General features: G+C 44.7%; 1 protein-coding gene across 1 annotated transcript; it reads left to right on the top strand.

The window, feature by feature from the left end:
• Nucleotides 1-1,702: 1,702 nt before the first annotated feature.
• Nucleotides 1,703-15,322, top strand: parpbp (PARP1 binding protein; the record flags this gene model as incomplete). The annotated part of the gene is made up of 10 exons (XM_080850834.1): nt 1,703-1,852; nt 2,469-2,702; nt 2,902-3,012; nt 4,667-4,837; nt 5,855-6,009; nt 7,250-7,427; nt 8,097-8,278; nt 8,554-8,629; nt 11,703-11,913; nt 14,985-15,322. The coding sequence occupies 10 exons, from the start codon at nt 1,703-1,705 to the stop codon at nt 15,320-15,322; spliced, it is 1,806 nt and encodes a 601-aa protein (XP_080706960.1).
• Nucleotides 15,323-23,855: the final 8,533 nt, after the last annotated feature.

Genomic DNA, 23,855 nt, shown 5'->3' with positions numbered 1-23,855 from the left:
CAACATTACTCATTGCAGTGTAAAGTTAGATTAAACTGAGGGAATATGTTGAATTGTCTTTGGTTAGATGAGAAGAGCGACGATGGCTGTGAGTGGGAGTAATGGATGACAAGTATGCAGGAAACACGAAGATGAATACGCTCGGTTTGCATTTGACAGAGTTGCAGGGAGTACAGGCTCCGGTTAATGTACTAAAACATTGTATATTCAGGGCGTGTGTGGGGGGGAAAAAACCTTGCTACATCTCTGCTTCGTCCCAAATTGGGTATCAGAGGCTGTGTATTTGAGTGAGGCGTACAGTAATGACGTCACTGTGGGTCAAACTGTCACTGTGTGCACGGTAGCAGCGAGAAAGTCCACTTTGGATACAGAATTGCACCCTCTGTTGTAACGGAGATATATAACCTTTACGTTTACTGGATACAAATATATGTCTAGGTAAGTAAGTAAGGGAACATGACTAACTCTAAGTTGCCAACACAACACTAAAGGTGTTCAAGTAGCTAAGCTAACTTGCTAACGTTACCCAGTTGCGCGACACACACAAATAGTTCTTGAAATGATTTACGAAAGACCAACGTGACACAAAATAGCCTAAATGGACACTAATATCTCCAAGAAAAAGACGTTAATATTCAGCTAAACTGTGTGTTGCATGTTCCACCAACCAACATCTGCTAGCAGAGGTAAACTCCACTCCAGGTTCAATGTCTTTTGCTAAAATGCTATCTAGCTAGCTAACCGGCTAACAAGAAAACAAGTTTACACAGCGCATTACAGATATTTTGTCAAGAACTGTTAGGGAAACTAAATGAAGGTTTTTAATCTCAGCTATATACTTATTATCACTAGGTTTGGACGTCTTCACAGCGATGGATTCAACCATATCGACAGAGCACCATACCTAAGCACGCTTTCCAGACAGTGCATGTACAACAAACTTCAAATTTTGGAGCACACGACGACGTCAGATCCGGTTTGGGTGAACACAAGTAACCAACGTAAATGCAACCACACGAATAGTTAGTTTTGAGTGAATATGGTCAAAAATATCCTCTAAGTATTCACAACATGAATAGGGTAGATTCATCAATCTTACATGGAGCAAATATCGACAGTGTCAAAGCATTATGATGATGATCAGGCCAATGCAAAACTAAAAGGGTCATAGCAATAAACAGGGATATAGTTATTTAATTATTTTATACGATTACGAACTTGTTGCTTAAACACTGAACCGCGTCTGTCATTAAGGACTTAACTGTTTCTACTAATTTATCAGCAGCAGCGAGGAGGCGTTACTAATGACGTAGAAAAACGTCATGAGCAAGACGCCACATAATTGGACACAACGCGCTTTTCCAGGCGATTTAAATTTTCAAAACAAGTTTGTTCCTTGTTGCACCATATAGGCTTGTTGGTTTTGGTCCAGGCTTGTAATCAGATTTCTTCAAAAGACATATTCTGACGCCCGAGGTAATGTGTCCTTACTGAAGTCTGAACCTTTAAAATTGTATTGGGATAATTATAAGCTACTGTTATTTCTATGTAAGCTGACAAGTCATTTAAAACTCAGGAACAATAGCAGTTAGCAAGGTCACAAATGTTAGCTAACGTAAGTCAATTTCTTAACGAGATAAGTTAAAGTAAGAACAGGGTACAATCAACATTTGCTATTTTTGTATCCAAAAATGTAGATACAATGGCTAGTATCGAGGAGAACTTGAAGGCCATGGTTAGAATCTTTAGGAGAGAATGCCACCGAGTTCTGGAATCGGAGAGGACGACCATTCGAGGTTCAGACGAGATGCTTATGGCCCTACAACTGACTATGGCCGAAGTGAACAAACAGGTAGCCTTTTTCCCCAACTATTTGCCGACTTACAATGTGTACATGAAGTAAAACATAGCATAGATGGCTAAAATCCTTGACTTAACACGAGTTCAATTCTCAGGACACAAAGCTTGATGAAATGCCTTGCATCCCATTTGTGTTTAACACATTTATTTGCTAAATGCTTTCATATAGTCTTCAATCCTCAACACTCTTGTCAAACTACAATAAAGGGTTTTCATTTGACATAATTGTGGCTTACAGCAGTCTACACAGGCAGTAGCCTATGTGGTGTTCTATAGGTTATGGAAGCAAGCATGTGTAACACTAAGGTATTGGCATCTGGGCACTGGCAGAGAATGGAAGCAGTTCATATAAAATCAAGCATGTTTGTTTGAAATGGAAGCTGTAGATATAAAATCAAGCATGTTTGTTTGAAATGGAAGCTGTAGATATTTAATCAAGCCTATTTGTTGAATGCTCACTGTAGTGTAACTGCTAATACCAGTTTCATGAACACAGTGGTCAGCTACCTTTCCTTGTGTCCTGGGTTTGTTTCTTGACCACTTCCTGCTAATAGGTCCTGATGTCTGCCTGTCCCTGTCTCTCTGTTTTCCCTCTTATCTCTCGACAGGAGAGTGGAGAATATGGCGTTGCCCTAAGCGATGTCCTCCTCTGCTGGAAGTGCTTGCTGCTGGACCGCCTCCAGCTGCCCGGAGACGGATCGTCCCGTCCGGAAAACTACGAGCTTATCCGGCAAGAGTACGAATGCTTCATCAAGCGCACCAACACTGTGGACCTGATTGATGTCTACTCCATGTTTAAACAGCTCAGGGTGGATACTGACCCAGAGGAGCTACTCACCCCAGTAAGTGTGTGTGTGTGTGTGTGTGTCCATGTCTGAATGGGGTGTATGTGTGTGTCTGTATGTTAGTGTGTCCATGTCATGTATCCTAGAGTAGTTAAGTCACTTCAGCGCATTTGTGCGTAATTTTTTTTCTTACACATCCCAGGGGAGTTCTCCCTACCTCTACTTTGGCAACTGACCACCTCTTATCCCTCTCTAGACCCAGCTGCTGCAGTTCATATCAGGTGCTGCAGACTGCACAGAGGAGAGGAGCTCCATGCCCCCCTGTCCCTCCACCCCCTCCAGCCAGCCCAGGCCCTTCACTGCACAGGTAAAGGCTTGCACAGGGACTAGGCAATGGTTGCCATATACGTTTACATTTGAAGACTCTTTCAGACTTCAGAGGCTCAAGTCACTCCACATCATGTGTTTGGAATGCAAGCTTATCTTTTGCTGCCATTGACTTGGGACTTCGCACTACACGCTATATGATTTGTCAGTGACTGACAACTAAGAATACTCAGATGGAGTGTCAGACAGGGTTAGGCATAAATCCTGCTAGAGATCCTTGACACTTGGCTGTCACTAGTCACACATTTATATAATTTGCATTTAGTTTAGCAGACGCTTTTATCATGAGCGTCCTACAAAGGAGAAAACGGATCAAGCTACGAGCAAAAGAGACCTGGTGTAACAATAAATACTACTTTACATAAGGAATAAAAAGTGCAGGGATGTTGCTTATGTAAGTGTGAGTTAAGTACTAAAGTAAGTCATAGGTCAGTTGTGTAGTCTGAAAAGACCTTTATGCAAATTCTCCAATTCATGGAGCATTTAACACTTAAAATGTGAACTGTTCCAAGAGCATCATTTTAGCAAACACTTAACCTCTATAAATTACTTAATTAAAGTAACACATACTATGCAACAATTTTACACTTTTTGAGTGAGTGTTTTATAGGATCCTCAAATACATTAAGATAGCATATGGTCATGTAAAGGACAGATAAACACCTGTGGCATTACATTGTCAGCTATACTGCCAAAAGTCATCAGTTGAGTGTGTTGGCAAGCTTTTTATCAGTGTCAACTGGGCTGTTGGTTGCAAGGTTTAGGTAGTTAGCTTGCTAGTTTTGGAACAAAACTCCTCATTGCTACTTTAATCGGTTAATCATATCTTGATCCAGCATGACAGGAGTTTCACTTCCTGAAGGAGAACCTTTCCCCCCTCTGGTCAGTAGCTCCAGGCGGGGGCCACTGAGACGGGGGCGGAAGCTTGGGCCAGGTACGGGTGAGGTCCGTATTGGGTAACCCAGCTCTGGAGACCTCTTCGTCCTCTCCTTCGCTCTGCTCTCCTCCAGATATTCAGGCCGAACAGACGGTGGTTTGTTCGGCCGTGAGACGGCAGTGTTGGCCAATGGTCTTGAGCAACCCGAGGTGCTCTCAGTGTGTTCCGTCTACGGTTTCTTAATCTGGCAGAGGGAGCCATCCGCTCACACTTTCTTATTTTTCCCTGGTCACTCTGTCTGTCTGTCTTTCTTTTTCTCTCCATCCCTTTCTTTTTGTCCTCTTTTTTCCCTTCTTCTCTGTTTCTTGCTCCAGTCTCTCCTATTTGTACTCTCAAACTCCTATTCTTTTTCTTCTCCCTCCCTCCAACTCTCCCTGGTCTGGAATCACTCTTGCTCTTATTAACAGGAGCATTAAATCATATCACTCAGATTTAAGAGGGAAATGTGAATTCAATTACCGAGCGGATGTTTTAAAGCACAGTACAATGTAGGCTTAGCTCCCTGGACCCAGCTCCGCATGCAAAGTCCCTCCTGTGATTTAGGATTGGCTGAGTCGATCGCTACTGTTACTGGGGGCAACGAAGTTCAGCGGAACTGGTGTGAAGCAGATCTCCTCTGTGACGTCCTTCGTTGCCGGGGTGATCCCGAGAAACGTTTGTTTATTTTGAATGTTTATGTTTTCTCTGATGGTTCCAGATGCAGAGAGTGGCGAGGAGAGTGTTCTGTTCCTACCTGGGCCTTCTGGTAAATTGTAAGAACGACCTGGCTCTGGCCAACGCTTTGGACACTCCCTGCCGTTCCCTTGGACGCATGGCGTTCACAGACATCAAGCACGCGGCTCGGAACAACCAAACCTCCCTATTTCTTGTAACTTAGGATTTTGTCAGTCATTTACTCTTTTTAAGTTCATACTTATTTCCAATTCCAATTAGGGATGCACCGATCCGCTTTTTTCACCTCCGATACCGATACTGATATCTGAGGTTTAGTATCGGCCGATACCGATTTAAAAAAACATCGCGAAACTATGGTAACTGTGTGTGTGTGTGTGACCACACGTGCGAGAGGGAGAAATTAGGAGTGCATGATATGAGATCTTGGTGCATTTTTTGCTCATTTGCTACTTAACATCATGTCTAGTCATCACTATCAATTCATAACATAGGCTTAAAATAATCACAAATAATGTACGTTCTAACTAGCGCTAGTGTTCATATTAGTTAGCAATCATATATCCGCTAGCGTCAACTTTAACGTTACATTGTAGAGGCTCAGCATGGTGACCTGTTAATGTATTTGCTGGTTCTAGGCTGTTAAAAGACCCACGATTACCAAAGCAGTATTCTTTATCTCCCTTTAATGTGCATTCATCAATTTCCATTACATGACGATGCATGTGATCCTACATACGTGTGTGTCTGCAATGAGAATGGGGACTAATTAGCACTGCACTGAATTACTTTAACATGAGTTATTGCTACACGATAACAATTACACAACCAATATTACTCGATACATATAATTGTGGACATTACACAAGGCAACATATATCTCATTCATAGCTCATCCAGTCGAAATCTTAACAGGATGAACCCATCTTTATTACAGCCAATCAACATCAGGACATAACTAAATCTCCGCTTAGCATGGTAATCGCTACTTATAGCAACGTGAACTCATAATACACTACCAATATACATTTTTTGAATTGTCACCGATACCCGATCTAGAAATGTCTTCAATATCGGTACAGATGCCGATATAAATATCGGATCGGTGCATCCCCCCGTGTGTGTGTGTGTGTGTGTGTGTGTGTGAACATCTGTGTGTACATGTGTCTGTGTTTGCCTTTCTGATGGAGATTTTTGTGTGTGTGTTCCCCAGGCCGTGACCTCCTTCGTGCGGGCTATTCAGCTTGGGGGTAAAGGTTATGCCCCCTCCGAGTCCGATCCGCTGAGGAAGCACTTGAAGGGGCTGTGTGAGTTTGTGCACTTCACTGACCAGCTGGAGGAGCTGCTGGGAGAGACCCCTAACCCCAGGTACCCATCTCTCCTTATTTGATTCTTACATTTGTTTGACATTTTTGTTGTTTCTATGACGTCATTATATAAAACATGGTTTAGAAAGGTCATCTCAATCAGGTTTGTGCTGAATCACCATTTCATCATCCAAAATGACCTTTGACCCCATGTTCACAGCTAAGACTCCTGAACTTGCTCTGATATGCCTATTTCTTTTCGTCTGTTCTCTCTTTCCCCATTTCACTTTCAGTGTTTTTATCAAGTTTCAGTCTTTACACAATATTTCAATTGCCATTGCCTTTTATAACTGACGGAGTGCCGTCACTACGGTTGAGTATAGGCTCTTACTGTTATACCAAGGAGCCTGGGTCTTTGGCATTGGGGTCAGGTTGCAGCTTTGGTACCCCATAGATCTGGATTTTAGGCCAGGTGGGGTGAATGCTCTCTCACTTCGCTGTAATAACCATTACACTAAATTGAACCACTTGAAGATGTAATTTTTACGCAAATAATCTAAACAATAAATGAAGAGCTCATTCACCATTTCCAGTTTCCACCGTTATCTGAATAATAATTGTCACCACGTTGCTTTTGGTGGAAAAGTACTCACCATCACCCCCTATTTGTCAATGTATGAGAAATGGATGCATATTCTATTCTACAGACCCCTGTGCCAAGTTTTGGCTTTGTTTACTTGCCAGTTTTGCTTTCGAGGCACCGGTTCCTTTTCAGTTTTGCCAGACCTGCACCATTTATCAGTCGATCTGTTTTTGTCCCTCTCCTCTAAAAAACAACAGTCCTAATGACGTCTGCTTGAATGATGGCATTCAAATGTTCAGACCTGTTTATCTGGCCTACATCAAAGTGGTGGACGGTACTCAAAAGCAGAGGGTGATTGCCTAAATCTTGATGTTTTTTTCTTCTTCTTTTGACTGCCAAACAAGAGCTTTCCTTGATCGAGGATGATTGTTTTGAGGTTACACTGTTTCATTCAAGATGCTTCCTGATCGTTTAAACATCTGGCAATACAAAAGAAAACCATACCACAACAAACGTGTGTGTGTGTGTGTGTGTGTATCTCTAGCATACTGGGAGTAAGAACGCACTGTTCCTGTTTTTCAATTGATAAAGTATGGTACAAACACCAGTTGCAACAGCAGGATCAACTTGCAGTGTGTGCAATTACAGAATGAATTGAGTGACTTAGCAGCAAGTTGTAGACTAAGTGTGTGTGTGTGTGTTTATTTGCGTGTTTCAGTGTGGCCGGGGCTAAACTGGTGGCCCGCGTGCGCTCTGCCCTCCTGAAGGGTCGCTGCAGCGGAGACTCCATGCACGGAGTGGTGGACGCCGCTGCCAATCTGCTCAAGGAACACATCGGCCAAATTCACAGATCTCACCAGCAGTCTACTGTGACAACAGGCATCAGCCCCGCAAGGGTACATTTACATAATATTCACTCATTCTACCCACAGTGACTAACAGTACAGATAGTGTAGGTTACATTTACATTATATTCACTCATTCTACCCACAGTGACTAACAGTACAGATAGTGTAGGGTACATTTACATTATATTCACTCATTCTACCCACAGTGACTTACGATACAGATAGTGTAGGGTGCATTTACATTATATTCACTCATTCTACCCACAGTGACTAACAGTACAGATAGTGTAGGTTACATTTACATTATATTCACTCATTCTACCCACAGTGACTTACGGTACAGATAGTGTAGGGTACATTTAAATGCACTCAATTTATCCAAAGTGACACTCAGCCTGATACCAGCCGGATCAATGGCAGTATCTACCTTCACCATCGATAACACACAGATTACAAAATAAAGGACCTGTGGGAGACTACATTTTATGCCACGGTCATAAGTCAAGTCCACAAAAAAAATGTACCTCCTTCATAAATCATATGCACCTGGCCATTTGATATCTGAGCAGTCCAGACTGCATAGCTGAAGTTGTATTCTGTTTAACATAATGCAAATCATATAGGCCTTTTTTAAATTATGTAATATTTATAATTTTTTTAGTTGTTGGAGAGGGAGAAAGATAATTCAGTTTCTTGTTCTTCCTTTGTCCCTTCCAGATGAAAGTGCACACAATCAACCATGCTACCGCTTACTTTGGGAGGGACACGGTCAAGGTGCTCCTGACTCTGCTGGACGAGGAGGCTCTAGCCCCGCCCTGCAGGAACAAGGCAGAACTGCTCACTGAGGATCCGTCAGTGCTCAGTGGGGCAGAGGGGTCCTCCTTGCTCACTCTGTACAAGTGAGTCACACTTTAGAATTCAGGGTTAGACTTACTCTAGTCTATTTATTTATTTATCTATTTATTTATTTTGTATTCCTCTTCTAGATCCTCATTGTATTTAAATTGTTAAATTCAAATAAAGCTTTTTGCATATGCCATCAGTCCTCTCTTGTATCAGTGTTACCAAAAATGTCCCAGCTACCTATGTTCATGTTCTTAAATGAGCCCTTCCAACCTCTATTTCTCAATTTTTTTTACTCTATCTTTGGCTGTCATGCCACCTGTGTCCACAGGTCACCTGAGGTGGTGACGGGAACCTCTCCAAAGCCCTTACGGAGCCGCGTCCAGGCAGCACAGGCCGAAGGGAAGGTTAGTGTGTACATTTTTGACATCTCACACACATCTGACATCACCCTTGAATAGATAAGCAAAACAGAGGGGCCATGAAGGGTCATAAAGGTGTGTGTGTGTGTGTGTGTGTGGGGACAGGACATCCTTTCAAACACAGCCTCAAGGCAACACCTGTGCACCAACAGCACTGTACCAGACGGCTGCTTTTTTTTCTGTGAATAAGAACATGGTGTTCCTGTATGCTATATGAAAATGGACTCCCAGAGAGAAGATTCGTTTTCTAACCCTCAGCACCACCCTGTCTCTAACCCTAAACACAGGGGGCTTGCCTCTCTTTCTCCCCTGTAGAACAACCTCCACACTGTTAGTTTCTGGCACATTGTGCGTGTTCGCGTGCGCGTAACACCTAATGGCTATTGCATTTTGGAGGTTTTGCATGGACCTCTACAGCCCTGTGGAAAGGAAACCCCTGTGGCTATTTTATGGACATATACATTTTACAGTTTCACCGTTGAGCAGTAAAATCCACTATTCATTTTTTTTCATGGCCATATATATATATATATATATATTATAAAGTTGGGGTAATACAGTCTGCTTGATGATAGACACCTGAACTATTGTAAGTGAATTCAAGGGGGTCAAGGTTTAATATAGAATAAGTCATTCACTCCTTCACACACACACATGTGTGTGTGCGCGCATATACACTGTGTATATAGATGGAGCCTAATATATTTATATGAGTGAATGTAATGTAGCACAGAGGCAGTTTTATATTGAAGGATTCAGTAGATTCTATCAACAAGAAATAAAAACCCGGCCCCTCGTCCTCTCCCTCTCTTTGGCGTGTGTGCTAAACTCATTTAGTGAGGTGGCTCCTTTATTTGATCGCACTAGCAGATGTCACGTTAGCTTCGCTGAAATTTGGCTGCTCTGCTGCCAGAGGAACCGAAATGGGCCCTGAACGCTTCGCAGTTTCCTGCTGAAGCATCGGTTTCACTTTGAGGACGCCGCATTGGTCGTGTAACCCGAGAGAGGGAGGGAGGGAGGTTATTGTTTCCTGTTCCTGTCTGCTCCGGATGGTGAGTGGGTCCCAGGCATGCAGCACCGACTCATTCACCAGACAGGAACCGGAAACACACCGGTCCAGGCCGCTGACATCATGAGCTCAACGCCAACTTGCACACACTGTGCGAGGTTTGAGGTGAGCGAGGAGGGAGGTTTCTGCATTGTGATGTTGTCGGTGCCAAATGTACACTGACTAAAATCAGTTGGTTGTGGCTCGGAGGTCACCCTGCCTGTGACTGCACCGATGTGGACCCTCACGGAAGGTGAAGGCCACTTTCTGCCGTGCCACCTTTGTCTTGAACCCTGAATATTAGGACTATAACTCTTAATGCAGTCATTGAAATCCTGGAAAAGTCACGCAATGTAAAGGAGAATAGTGATGCCAAAACATAGAACACAGAAATGCATAGAAAGTACAGAATCCTACAATATGAAATCTGTACACACATGTGTACACTCCTTAACTTCCTCAGAGGTCATTGGCAGGATGACTAGAAAAACAACAAACTGATTTCAGACTACATTACCCAAAATCCACTACATTCCTGGCTCAAGTTCAAAGCCTTAAACTGCGATGCAGGCAGTAACCTAATCCACTGTCCGAACAATCTGCATCCTGTTTCATATTATCACCATTCTAAGCAAATCCACCTGCCAGCTTTTACAATCCCATGCCTCTTTTTGATCTGTGTGTGTGTGTGTGTGTGTGTGTGGGCCGCCCCCCCCCCCCCCCCCCCCATCTTGGAGAGTAATTGCGATTACCTGCTGTTTTTGGAATGGCCTCAGTGCTGGCTCCTGTTGGAGGCTTCTCTTTGCCCGCTCCTCGCTCTCGACCCGGTCACTCGGTCCATGGGGGTCATGGCAGGACAGGATAGCACTGGGCTCCCTGCTACCTATTTTTATATATATATCTCTCTCACTCTCACTCTCACTCTCCCTCTGTCCTTCAGGGAAACCCTTTTTTGTTTTCATTTTTAATAAATGACGTGTTTAGCACCAGTGCTCATCTTCCTTCTTGTGCTTCTTCACTCATTGCAGTCGTGTGTGTTGATCAGGTGGACCTATCCTCGGTTTGTGTTGCTGAGCGAAGGGTGGTGCAGTCTACTGCCGTGTGTGTGTGTGTGTGTGTGTGTGTGTGTGTGTGTGTGTCGGGAGCATACTTGTTCTGGATTCCGTGTTGCTGGGTGAAGCTATCAGAACTGTATAAAGGCCGGTTGTTGTTTTAGGTGTTCTTCCGAGGAGCGCTTCTAAAAGCCCCGTCTCTGCCCTTTGGTACACCTACTTTTTTTTTCTCTCACTATTCATCCTTGATTCTCTCCTACTGTGGCCAGCTCGCCTGAGGGGAGAAAACCCTTGAGTCCTCATAATCCAGGGCTGGCACAGATCAAAAGACAATTGAGGGGTGTAGTGTGGAGAGGGGGTTTGGGGGGGGGGTATCAACACATCCTCTACCCCTCCCTCCAGGATCCACACCCTTGAGATCTTTAGCTGCTTGTTAGATGAGCCTGAGAAGGGTAGCCGCGCCTCACTCAGGGCTTAAAGTGGGCTTTACGCAACAGCGCTAACGCTAACCTTTCGGCCCGCTGCTCTCACAGAGTGAAGAAACAAAAACACACACACACACACACACATACATTCCCATGCACTGATGCAGTACCACCTTGCATCAGAGGAAGCTGTCCTCTATAAAGCTCGGCTCAGCACAGCACCCCACTGGAAAATACTGGAGCTGTCAGCATAGCTGTTTGAAGCCAAATTGTAAAATCATTTAGCTTTTGGAAAGTTGTTCTTCCTCTCGCCTCAATTGATCATTTTGTCTGAATAATCAAGCCAGTACTGACAACATGGTTTCTGTCTTTTCAAAGTATGCTTTATGTTCCTGTATGTGCTTTAAATGAAGCTCTGTGATTTTTCATTGTTGTTGCAAGATGCTAGATAATATAACCCTATACTGTATGTTATATGACATATAACACTATATTTTAAAGAAACAGTATTGTGCACTCTCCCCTAACCCCAGGTGAAGGAGCGAGGCCTACGCTCTCAGTTTGCCTGCACCTATGTGGCAGACGACCCGCCACTCAACCGGGTTTTGGATTTTCCCAGTACCAGCCAGCTGCCCACCTGCAAGCACCCGGCTCCGAAACGCCCAGCGAGTCGCTCCCCTCTGATCTCCGACTGGGATGGAGATTCTAAGGCTACGTCGAAGGGATCGCACGGGCTTGATAATGGTAAAAGACTCTAACTAATGGCTTATTTTATGTGTACAGTTTTCCCTCATGTGCTTTAAAAGGCTGTTAATGTTTGAGCTCAACAGTTAATCAAATAACTCCTCCCTTCCATACACCTGAAGCAACGTGTTGACTGGCTGGAATAGAGAATGGCTCAAATCGAGGTACTTTGCATCCCATGTACAGAGCCAGGACTGTGTAGGAGTCAGGAGAATTTAGCTGAATTAAGGGACCTGTCCTTTAATAGTTTTAAATGTTTTTATTTATTTATTTATTTTAATCTTGGTGGCCATAGTGGTTCAGGAGGTAGAGGTGTCATTAAGCAATCGCAGGGTTGCCAGTTCGATCCCGACGACTCCTCACCAAGTGTCCTTGAGTAAGACACTGAACCTTACCGCTCCCGATGTGCAGGTTAGCACCTTAGATCGTAACCTCCGCCATCAGTGTATGAATAGGTTGATGTCTGAGGCATTCATTTGTAAAAAGTACAAAAGCGCCAGATAAATGCAGTCCATTTTCCATCTTCACTCTGCTTTGATTACCTATGGGGGAAGCCGGTTGGGCTATGGTGACCAGAAATCTGCACCAACCAATGGCAAAATTTCTGCATACATGTTTCTCCCCCTCGTCTACATGTATCCACAGGAACACACCTGAGTCAATCATTTTTTATATCACCATTGTCAATGAACCCTGTTCGGGGATAGAGAGAGGATTCTTCACTTCAGGTAGGCCCGGCCCGGCCCAGCCCAGGACCAGGTTAAGAGTCTCCTGTTCTAATGCATCTGGTTCTGTGCAGGCCGTTGACTCATCTTTACAGTTCTTGAATTGGGATATCGAAACATTCAAGGACTCAAGTTGGTTGAATTTCAACTGACAGTATTTTTTCGGCTTTGGTCCGCTATTCCATATAATCACACTAAATGGATAATAAGTCGACCAATGGGCCTTCACATACTGCTCTAAGGCTCTCCAGTCCAGTCGACAAGCCCATATTTCCATAGCTTACAAGCTGCTGGTCAAAGAGGAACCTTCTTTTAAAGAGAAAATAGTAGAAATATGAGCGCTTAGCCAAGTGCCGTGTGTAATGGTGGCCTGTGTTAACAAGGCTAAATGTATTGTGCGGTTTGGAAAAAAAGTGTCAATGTTCCTTGAAAGTCGTTGAGTTTGGTTTTCCCCATAAGGAAAGGGTCGAAAGTGCACTGGTGATGTAGAACACAGGAAGGCTACGGAGTGTGCAGCCGGTTCTCGCGGGCCGGTTCCACGCACTTCGACAGGCTCTGACGCCAGGTGTTCGGAACCAAGCCCGGACATCTCCTCCGTCAGCCGGGCCCCCCTACGCCCAGGGTACCGTTCAGGGACCGACACTTAAGATCAACCTTTAACCAATTCTCCGTCCTGTAAGAACCGGGCAGCCTTGACATTTGCTGTTAAAGTGCCCTTGGGAACTCACTTTCTCACTCGCTCTTTATTTACCTTGGTTTTCCTGTCTTTCTTTCTCACTCATATTATCTTTCTGTATTTCTTTTCTCACCCCCAGTCTCTCTCTGACTCTCTGTGTGTGTCTCTCTCTCTCTCTCTCTCTCTCTCTTGCTGGCTGGCTGTGGGAAACTAGGCGCAGCTCCATCAGGTTTCATGGCAAACGTTCCCATTCTCCTCTGTAAAATACACACACATTCTCCTCGGTAAAATACACACATCTCCTGTGAAACTCCAGTCTAACGTCAGCAGTTTCATCATAGCCCCCCCACCCCCCTTTCTGTCTTTCTGTCTTGCTCTCCTTCATTGTTTTTTTCTCTCTTTCCCCACCTTTCTTTTTCTTCCTTTCTTTTTTTTTTTTTTTCTTTCCCCTGTTCTCGTTTCAGTTTTTCCCACACCCCACCCCGCTCTTGATGTTTGTTGTTTGCTGACTCTGGTTTAGTTCACACACACACACACACACATACACACACACACACACCTCTCTCTGTCTCTTTTCACCTTCTCTTTCATTTTAGTGGGATGGTGGTAGGGCTGTAACGATATTGGATCGAACCGAGAAATCGCGACACTCTGGGCCACGAACCTGCATCGCGATGCAAGGAGGCAGAACCGCGACATGCCCTCAGCGGTCACGTGATACAAAAAGTTTGGTTCGCTAGTAAAGGCGGCTGCTTGCTAGTGTTGGGGTTAATTGTTGCGCAAAATGTACTCAGTGCAGTTCATGCTCCCAAAGGTTGCGCGTGTTGTCATGAGCCTGCCATTTGCTTGGCAGATAGAAAGCTGTTTCCCTAACAGAAAGTCTGAAGCTTGAAGTTCTTTTCAAACCTTTGCTTGGGTAGCACTGCTAAACTGAGCCGACATGCAGACTACATTTTAGTAATCTCATCACGTAACATTCGTTTTCTAAAAACGATCACATAGTATTGCATGTTTTACTGTGGTAGAAAATACGTTAGCTTAATGCTAACGTATATGGGAAATCCTGTAGAGACCGCGCTAGGTATTAGCATCAATTAATTCACGTTAATGTTTTTGTATGAGCCTGACATTTGCTCTGCAGATAGATAACAGGTTCCGAAGTTTGTTGAATGTTTTTCAACAGCATTGCTTTGAGTTATAAAAACCTCAATATTTGGTTATAAATTGTTTCTTCATTTTTTTTATAGCACATACTTATTCTAATGTGAATTAGAAAATATATTTTAAAAATTGCGAGGTAAAAAAAAATAAATAATAATAATGGGGTGTATCGAACTGTGGGTCAAGAATCGTGATACGAATCGAATCGTGAGGTAGGTGTATCGTTACAGCCCTAGATGGTGGCATGTTGGAACAACCCTGAATATGCAAACTACAAATTGGTTAATTGGCATTATGGAATTCTTCATGGATTGCCATGTGGGTGTAAAGGATACTTAGGGCAGAGGGGTTGGTGGGGGGGTACGAGCCTTGTGGATTTCTGAAGTCTAAGCTATGTGTTCAAATTTGGCATGTGTTTGAATGGTATAGTGTAGGCTATAGAAAGACTACTGATTTAATGAACATGTTTGAACCCCAGATCCCTTCTTCCTCTTTCTCTCCCTCCCTAGTGTGTGATGAAGTGCACCCCCCAGCGATGGACAGGCAGAGGGTACACTCTGTCTCCGTGGCAGCCCTGGAGAGTCGCCATGGTAACGTCAAAACCCGCCCAGCCAAGGAAACCCAGAAAAAGAAGCGCAGCAGCAGTGATGCGCTGCCCCTGGTGGGCAAGAGTGTCAAACGGAAGCAGGTGGATGGGGCAGATGTGAGCGGAGAGGAGAACCAACCCCCTGCTAAGAAACCCCCACCCAAAGTCCCCAGCGCCCCCTCGGGGAAGAAGACCAGCAAAGCCCCCAACAAGAAGCTGATTGCAGGCCAAGGCAAGCTCACCGGCTTCTTCAGGCTCTAGCAGTCTGTCCCGTGCTCAGACGGGCGTGACGCAGACTCAAGCGCTCTCTGCAACTTGGCAGCATTTACAAACTGTTTATTTATTGTCATTGCCTTGATTTCACAGTGAACGTGCACAAGAAGTAATATATTGTTGTCTGTATGAAGAGACTATCAGAGGTTTTGGCTTCCTTTTCTAGATGGATCAGCCTCTTTTCGTGTGTGTGTGTGTGTGTGTGTGTGTGTGTGTGTGTGTGTGTGTGTGTGTGTGTGTGTGTGTGTGTGTGTGTGTGTGTGTGTGTGTGTGTGTGTGTGTGTGTGTGTGTGTGTGTGTGTGTGTGTGTGTGTGTGTGTACGTACATGCAGTGATTTAATATTGTCCCGTAGCTCATGTATAATGTCTCAGTGATTGATTGATTGATTTATTTGGGTGACATTTCTCTATCAGATTAGTTTAACCTTCTGCTCACCCATCTCTTGAGTTAGCTGCTTTCGGCATTGTCCCCTACAGTTAGGATGGATATAATGTATGTGATGCATACATTAACGTTCGATAGCACTAGTGCTCATGTCTAGTCTACCATAGATTTGGGCTAGTTTAGTGCTAACCCTATTTCAGTCGTGTGAGTGTGTCCTGTCGCACTCGTACATTCATTGGGACAAACCAGTCAGAATATTGCTGCATTTCTTTTAAATAAAGTTTTATTTTTGTTTTTACACATGCGGTTTCTATCGTTATTTTTATTTATTTTTTAGTTTTTTTCCTCATTGATTTAAATAGAATCAGATAATTATCACATCAGGAGACTCACAAGACGAGGAGAGAGTGTTTTGAGGGGGGGGGGGGGCGGGGTCTCTCACTCACTCGCCCCCATGTTCTTAAGGGGTTCTGGGGAGGTGGATGGTGGAGGCTCCAGTTCTTCAGGATTGCCAGCAGGGTCTGTAGACTCTGCCGATCATACACCTCAGCACTGCGTACAGGACAAAAAGCACCACATGGTGAAATGGGGAGATTCACAGCCATGAAAATACACATTTTTGTAATGCCTACCAGAAGAAAGTAGAACAATAATGTTGCTGAAAATGGGCATTCACTGCCATTGGAAACATAGCCTATATGGTATCTCCCTTAAATTGTGAACACTAGCCTGCAGAGGGAAATATGGAAAATGCTCATGCATTGCTCAGAAACTGCTCAATGTCATGCAGGGGAAAGACAAAACTTCTAGAGAGTTCTGCCTGGCCCATTTTAGAGCAAGATCTTGAATTGACTGACTGATCTCTAGGAACAAGTCAATAATCAGATTCAATCTCCAGAGCTGCTAAGAACTATGACTGGTTGCCCTCCGTATCCATCCTGCCACAGCATTAACTTGCGTCTGGTGTCGATGTAACGTCTTGATGAGCGTGATCTCTGTCTCCCAATTGCAGTTGACCATGTAACTCAAACAACCTTTGACACTGGCTTTCCCGAAGCGATCATGAACCTTTCTCACTTTGACGGGAATGTACGTCAATCTGACAAGAATCTCATGTGTTCCGCTCACCGTCCATGTCTCGGCGGCTGACAGACACGCCGTTGTCGGGCTCGCGGTGGCCCTCGTGGGGAGAGTCGGCTGCAGGCAGGTCCAGGTTCCGTTGAGCCAGCAGGGGAAAGGCACGGCCCGAGGCGCCCGAGCTCAGCTGCTGGGCGCGGGTGCTAAACCCAACTAGGCCGTCATCCTGGAGGTGGGGAGGCAGTACATTTCTATTCATTTCAATTCAAATTGATTCACTTTTCTCAAGTTGGGCTGAGCGGCCGAGGTCCGGACCCACCCCTAGAGCAAGGACATTTAATTAATATTTCATCAATAAACCACCACATACATGCACGTGCATTAGTAAAAAATAAAAAAAAAGATTGTTTGTTACAACAGAGGATTATCTAATACATAATGGGAATTGACTCATTTCAACTTGGCATCTGTGATCATTTAAAGGGAAGTGTGTGAAGAAGGAATGTTAAAGGAAGTAGCTAAAGGCAATCTTTTTGTTGTAAAAAAGTTTGTGTGTGTGAGTGTATCAGCAAGAGACCCTCTTCCCCCTGCCAGAATGCATGTGTGTGTGTGTGCTTGTGTGTTTGTATTTCTTTGTCTCTCAGTGACAGATATCCTCCTCTTCTCTCCACTGTTCTGGACAGGAGCCAGCTCAAATGGAACCCTTCATGGAAGAAAAGAGTCAGTGTCTGTGCAACGCAGTTTCCGACGCCTCATGTCACATAGTTTACCCCCACCTACAGGCTCAAGCACACACACACACACACACACACACACACACACAAACAACCCAGACAGACATCACACACACACACACACATACACACACACATCTTTACAAGATCCCAGTGGCCTTTATTTCTCCGACGGCCGTCATTTCCCAGCACTATGTCTCCCACCCTGCTATCCCCGTCAACCAATCGCCTGTCCCCTTCCCATCATGCAACTGTTCCATTCGGCTTAGGTAGTTGGGACATGATTAGGAACGTCAGCACTTACAGGAAAACCGACTGGAATCTTTCTGGGAAGCATTTAGAAGGTTTATTTGCTAAGTTGATTCACACGACCCATATCATCACACTATCCATAGCATAACACTTCTACAGAAGTTATGACTCATCCGAGACATCAGGACTCAGAACCCCATTAATATAGCTTGTCATGCCACATACTGCTTCTTGTCTCCGCTTGAATTTCTGCTGAATTTCAAGAGGAAAACAAGCGCTGTTGGCGTCCATTTTCTCCTTGTGAGGACTTTGGCACGACATTTAGTGTTACACACTGTAGCTCCTGTTACTCTGTGGCTTTACCTTCAAGTGCAGTGCAATACACTACGTACTGTTCAGTCTCTAACAGCACTTTGATACCTCTTTCTCGCTTTAACTTTAATTCTACATTTACCCCTACGCTGACTTTTATGTTATTATAAAGTACTGATGAACAGGTACTCAACGTCATGAGTTTGAGATATTCTGTATGGAATAGTTCCACTTGACACTGGGACAAATCTGAACAACTGTTCTTCTAAATTTCTCACCATACACATCAAGCTTTCACATCCTACGCAGACCAGGCACACTTACAGAGACGATGATGATCCTCGGGGCGCCATCTTCATCCCCTAGGCGGTTGTCCTGCAGGGAGAGCCTCCTCTGGGTTGGGATGCCCTGCGTGAGGTCATCCAGCTGCTCGTCTCCCAGCAACAGGCTGAGGCCTCCGTCTCCGTCGCCTCTGCCCTCATCAAGCTTGCTCAGCCCGACCACCATAGATGCCGCCAGGGGCTTGTACTCGGCGAGGAGAGCCAGCGTGAAAACGACGGTGTAGATGGACAGCATGGTGATCTGGACGTCTCAGGGTTTCACGTCTTGAGGTGCGAGATGAAAGCTCGACTTCTGGCTTGTTGACACCCTCACGGTCAGCGAATGTGTCGATGGACGTTAGAGGACTCATTTTTATAGGACACCCTGAATGACACCATTTGCTGTCTGTAGTCTTCCTCAGCGCCTTCATCTTAAGCCACGGCCATGTGACGTAGATTGTTAACTCGAAAGCTAAGACCTCCTGTTGATGTGCATTTATTGTGCACTGATAGTGTGTCGTGATGGGAGCTGGAAAGCCATTCAGTGTTATGGCATTATTAAAGGATGTGACTGAAATTGTGTCCCTTTCTTTTAAATAACTTCCACAGAGAGGCCACAACCTTTTTGTCCTTCCGGAGCTTCCATACCGAGATAAGCTCTCTGCCGTCACCTTGGAGGTCAAAGACAAGGCTTTAGTGTAAGTCTGTTTGTTGTCTCTTGTTGTGTTGTTAAAGGAGTGAATAGAATTGAAAGCTGCCATATCTCTCAGAGGACAGTGTTTTTTTTTTGGTCATTCAGAATGGGATGCTCAACAGTGTTTGAATGGCCCAAGGTAAATAGAGAAGGACACTCAGTGTATCACCGAATGACCTCATGTTGACCCTGTCCATTTGAGTCGTACGGGGCCCAGCAGGGGTGACACAGTCAGTGAGAGGACCTGAAAGGAGACTGACCTTAACCAACCTCCATGTAATCAAATGCATGGCTGAGACCTCAGGATGTTGGTTCCTCAAGTACATTTGCGGGGATGGGCTTCTCTATCCTTCCCCTTGAGCTCCACTGCTCTGTGTTGCCCTGCATGTCTTCTGTCTAGCCCTGCATCACGGACGTCACTCAACACTTAGGGTTTGGGGGGGGGGGCTTGTCTAAGCCAGAACTAGCTGCCCCCCAGTTTCATTCATTGTGTGCATGTAGGCCTATTTATGTTCTAACTAGCCTTGCCTCTCTACATGAGGTGTTTCTATCTGACCCTGCACCTGAAATATACACCACAGTGTGATACCTTCTACACTGGAGCTGGGTTTCCATCCAACCTTTAAATGCAAAGTTTAATCAATCAAATAGGGAATCACAAGTGGGAACGCTTGAAAGTGGCATTAAATCTCTTACATTTATTAAGAATGAATTTGCTAGCGGGGGGGGGGGGATTATCGACTAATTTGCATACGGTAAAATGAATGGAAAACGGGTTTGCCATTTTGAACCCACAGCCATTCACAACTCATCTAAATATGAGGAGAGTGTCCATTTGTTAATCTGCATAATACAGCGGATTGAAATACGCACAAACTCCCATTTTTTTCAGCAGAATTTTCATAAATGTGGAAACCCAGCTACTGATACAAAGCTCAACCTTCACCAGAATGACTAATGCCAGGATCAGACTACACAATATTTTTGTCTTTCCTGATGGCCACCATGTCAAATTAGGCATTAGTGCCATAAATTCTTGCCGTGTCCTGGTTGGGAGCTGGCAACACTACAAGTTTGACCCAGAACAATCATTGTTTGCGCCCTTGCATAAGTTCAAAGGTCATGGGGGGAGGAGGGTTGAGAAATTGTCAATCATGGTTACAGGAGCTCCTTGGGTGATGCTGGAGGTCTTGTGTTCCGTCAGGAAAATGAAAGAAGAGAAGAAAGCGAATGTTTCTTGGTGTCACTGAGACACAGTATGGGCTGTCTGGCCTATAAGACAACTTCAGGTAATGGATGAGTTATGTCAAGAACATTACACAGCAACAACAGTACCATCCCTCTTTCTCTCCGCCATGTTTCCATACGTACACCAGAGAGCACTCTGTCATCCTATTGGCCAAGGAACACGTCATAGAATGTGCCAAACTAGGCAGGACAAAAAAAATGAATCTGACATGCTAGTCTTTTCATCTCCGACGTCACATTGCTATTTGTCAATGTGACGGCCCAGCTAACTCCGCCCACGGGCAGATGTGTTCTCTCCCTTGTTCTGTTTAGGAGCGCCTGATTGGCTGGGCTATAAAAGGCCCGCGTTCCAACTTGACGGGAGCTCTCCCTCCTCCATCGCGGTTTTTGGCTCCGGTTGCTTATTGTTTGGTTGTTCCTTAACTGATCTACAAGACATCTTTGGTTGATTCCAATATGCTGACTTACACCACATGTATATTATTCTCCATTCTTTAATCATCCTTATTTTCTAGTCTTTGTTAAATTCTATTCGAAAAAAGAGCTGCCCCGTATCTATCTCCCACAAAAGAAAATCCTCAATAGTTCTGAACTGTCTCTTCAGTGCGCCCACATACAATTGAGCTGCAAACGCATCCCCAGCGCGTTCGACGCACCAAAAACAACAAACTACAATAAACAGAGCAAAACAACAAACAGCGGTAAGCGCTCTAAACTTCCACGGGGTTTCACAAAGCTCAGGTAGGGTCTAACCTACCGTCACCCTCCCACTTACCAAGTACATCTGCGCCCAATCGCTAGCATGCACAGCGTGTCGCACCTGCAGCCAGCCAGGTAACGTGCAGGCTGCAGACTCCCAAATGCAACTCCCTCCTGCACGGCAAAACAAAGAAAACAAGGCCTACCAAACAAATTCAAACCTTAACCAAATTACCTTCTCTAACCAATAAAATGTTTAACCAAATTAACAACGTATGCGTAATACTCCCGATAATACTTTTGCTGCCACCGGCAATTAACACCTGTGAGCGAAAACAGCGAAAATTCCACTGACCAAATGTTTTAACACAACTTACCTCCACAAGGCTTCAAGGGGCCAAAATAAGTTACCTAATCTAATACGGGTAAAATCCCGGTCGAGCCCCCATATGTTCCACACCGGCTCAAGTATGTAACATAAAAGGGGAGACCACGCATAGTTGTAATAATAATAAGTGACTTTATTAAATAATAGAATTTAACAAAGACTAGAAAATATGGATGATTAAAGAATGGAGAATAATATACATGTGGTGTAAGTCAGCATAATGGAATCAACCAAAGATGTCTTGTAGATCAGTTAAGGAACAACCAAACAATAAGCAACCGGAGCCAAAAACCGCGATGGAGGAGGGAGAGCTCCCGTCAAGTTGGAACGCGGGCCTTTTATAGCCCAGCCAATCAGGCGCTCCTAAACAGAACAAGGGAGAGAACACATCTGCCCGTGGGCGGAGTTAGCTGGGCCGTCACAGTCAATAATATATTTTATATATGTCCATATTTGGGCCCGATGTTGGAAATGTGTTAAACATTTTGTCAAAATCGGGCTGAAATTTTTTAATCTGATTTTGGCATAAAAGGCCTTGTCGATCTGTTTTGATTCGGATTCTCTCGAATTGTACCCTGAATGCATGAAAACGTCTACTTGTTTCAGTTCCTTTTGGAATCAAACTTTTGTTGTTGTCGGTCACCTTCATGAAGTCAAAGCTTCTGCCAATGTCTGTGTTTTGGCTGGATGCTCTACCAGTGGCAGGTTGTCATAGGCCAAAGCATTTGCTCATGTTTTGAATGAAGGTGGATGTCAGACGATCTGTTCCTATCGTTTTATCTGATTATGGAGAAACTACAAATGTGATTTTAGTCAATGTACTGTGCAGACTTTCAAATGAATCACAAACACTCCTCCTTTTTCCCATACTACTCTAGACATCCCCTGAGAAAGGATTTGATTTCTCGGATTACGCCCAAACCCCCAAACGTCTCCTCTCTAATGTCGTAAAACGATACGGGCTAACGCTGATCTGAAAAAGCTCACACATCCTCTACTCCTTGCAGATCAGCACAACTCGTCCCACACCTGACTGTAGCCTGTGTGTGTGTGTGTGTGTGTATGTGTGAGAGAGAGTGCGTGTGTGTGTATCTGTGTGCACATGTGTGTGTATAGATTTCATGAGGGGCCGAGGGCTGTCCATTAGAGAGACATGCGGAGAGAAGGGCTTTTGTGTTGACACAGCTCTCCCAAGCATCTCCTGCGCCCTTACCAAAACACCAGAGGCTTGCCTTATTAACATCACACAAAGCCCCGAGCGCGGGGCAGAAGTAGGACATGAATAATAGTTATTGAACTCAGCTGAAGTGATTTGCCTTGGACGCCACAGCCTTTATTTTGCAAGTGTTTGTGTTGGAGGCGGACGCACTCTACTGAAGGACTGAACAGGTCTGCAGGGACCAGGCAACTCCAGCCTCAGCTCCAGCTCCAACTGCAGCACAACCGGCGAGTCTTTCTCCCATTCACAGCTCTGTTGTTCTAACCTGAGAGAGTGAGGGAGAAAGACAGAGAAAGAGAGAGAGAGAGGGAGGGAGGGAGGGAGGGAGGGAGGGAAAGAGAGAGTCTTTCTCCCGCTCTTTTGTTATAACCTCTTTTTCTCTGTTGCATCTCTGCTTTTCTGCTCCCCCTTCTCTTTTTTATTGCCCCTCTCTCTTTCCCTCTTTCCCTATTTCCCTCTATCCCACTCTCTCTTTTTCTGCTGCCTCTCAGTCTCGCTCTCTAACACTTTTCTCTTTTTATGCTGTGTGTCTCTCCCTCTTTTTTCTTTATTCCTCTCCTTCCACTCTGTCTCTTTTTTCACTCTTTTTGTTCTTGTAGCTCAACTGGTAGAGCAAGACGACAGGCGACACTAAGGGCCGGGGATTTGACTCCCTAGGGCGGACACACACTGATGAAACTGTCCATCTGTATTGTACACTAATGTGCTTTGGCTAAAACCGTCTGCTAAATGAATGAGCATAAAAGTCAGTCTTACACTAGACTTTAACCGGCAGCACAGGGCTATCAAGAGGCTGAAACCCATGGATAGAGTCTGTTATGAGCAAGGGAGGTGTCACAGATGATCACTCCTGTCACAGTCGTGAAAGTCTAATGTCTTCTGTTTGGCTATTTTTGTGGGTGTCTTTTCCATGCTGACAACCCAAACTTGACGTCCTCTTCACCCACTCCTATCAGGCTTCATGCTCTCAGTTTACTCAGTCCCACTTGACCAGCTTGTGCCTTGGGAACCATTTTTCAATTAGCTCGCTCTCCCTCCCTCCCTCTCTCTCTCCCTCTCTCATCCCCGCATCTCTCTCTCTCTCTCTCTTTCTCTCCCTCTCTCTCTCTCTCTGTCTCTCTCTCTCTCTTTCTCTCTCTCCCCTGGTGGCAGTGGTGACAGGGTGAGCCTCTACTGCGGCAGCATCTCGGCAC

The sequence above is a fragment of the Sprattus sprattus genome, assembly GCF_963457725.1.
Source record: "Sprattus sprattus genome assembly, chromosome: 14".
Classification (NCBI taxonomy): Eukaryota; Metazoa; Chordata; class Actinopteri; order Clupeiformes; family Clupeidae; genus Sprattus; species Sprattus sprattus.
This window is presented reverse-complemented; position numbering and strand designations above follow the sequence as displayed.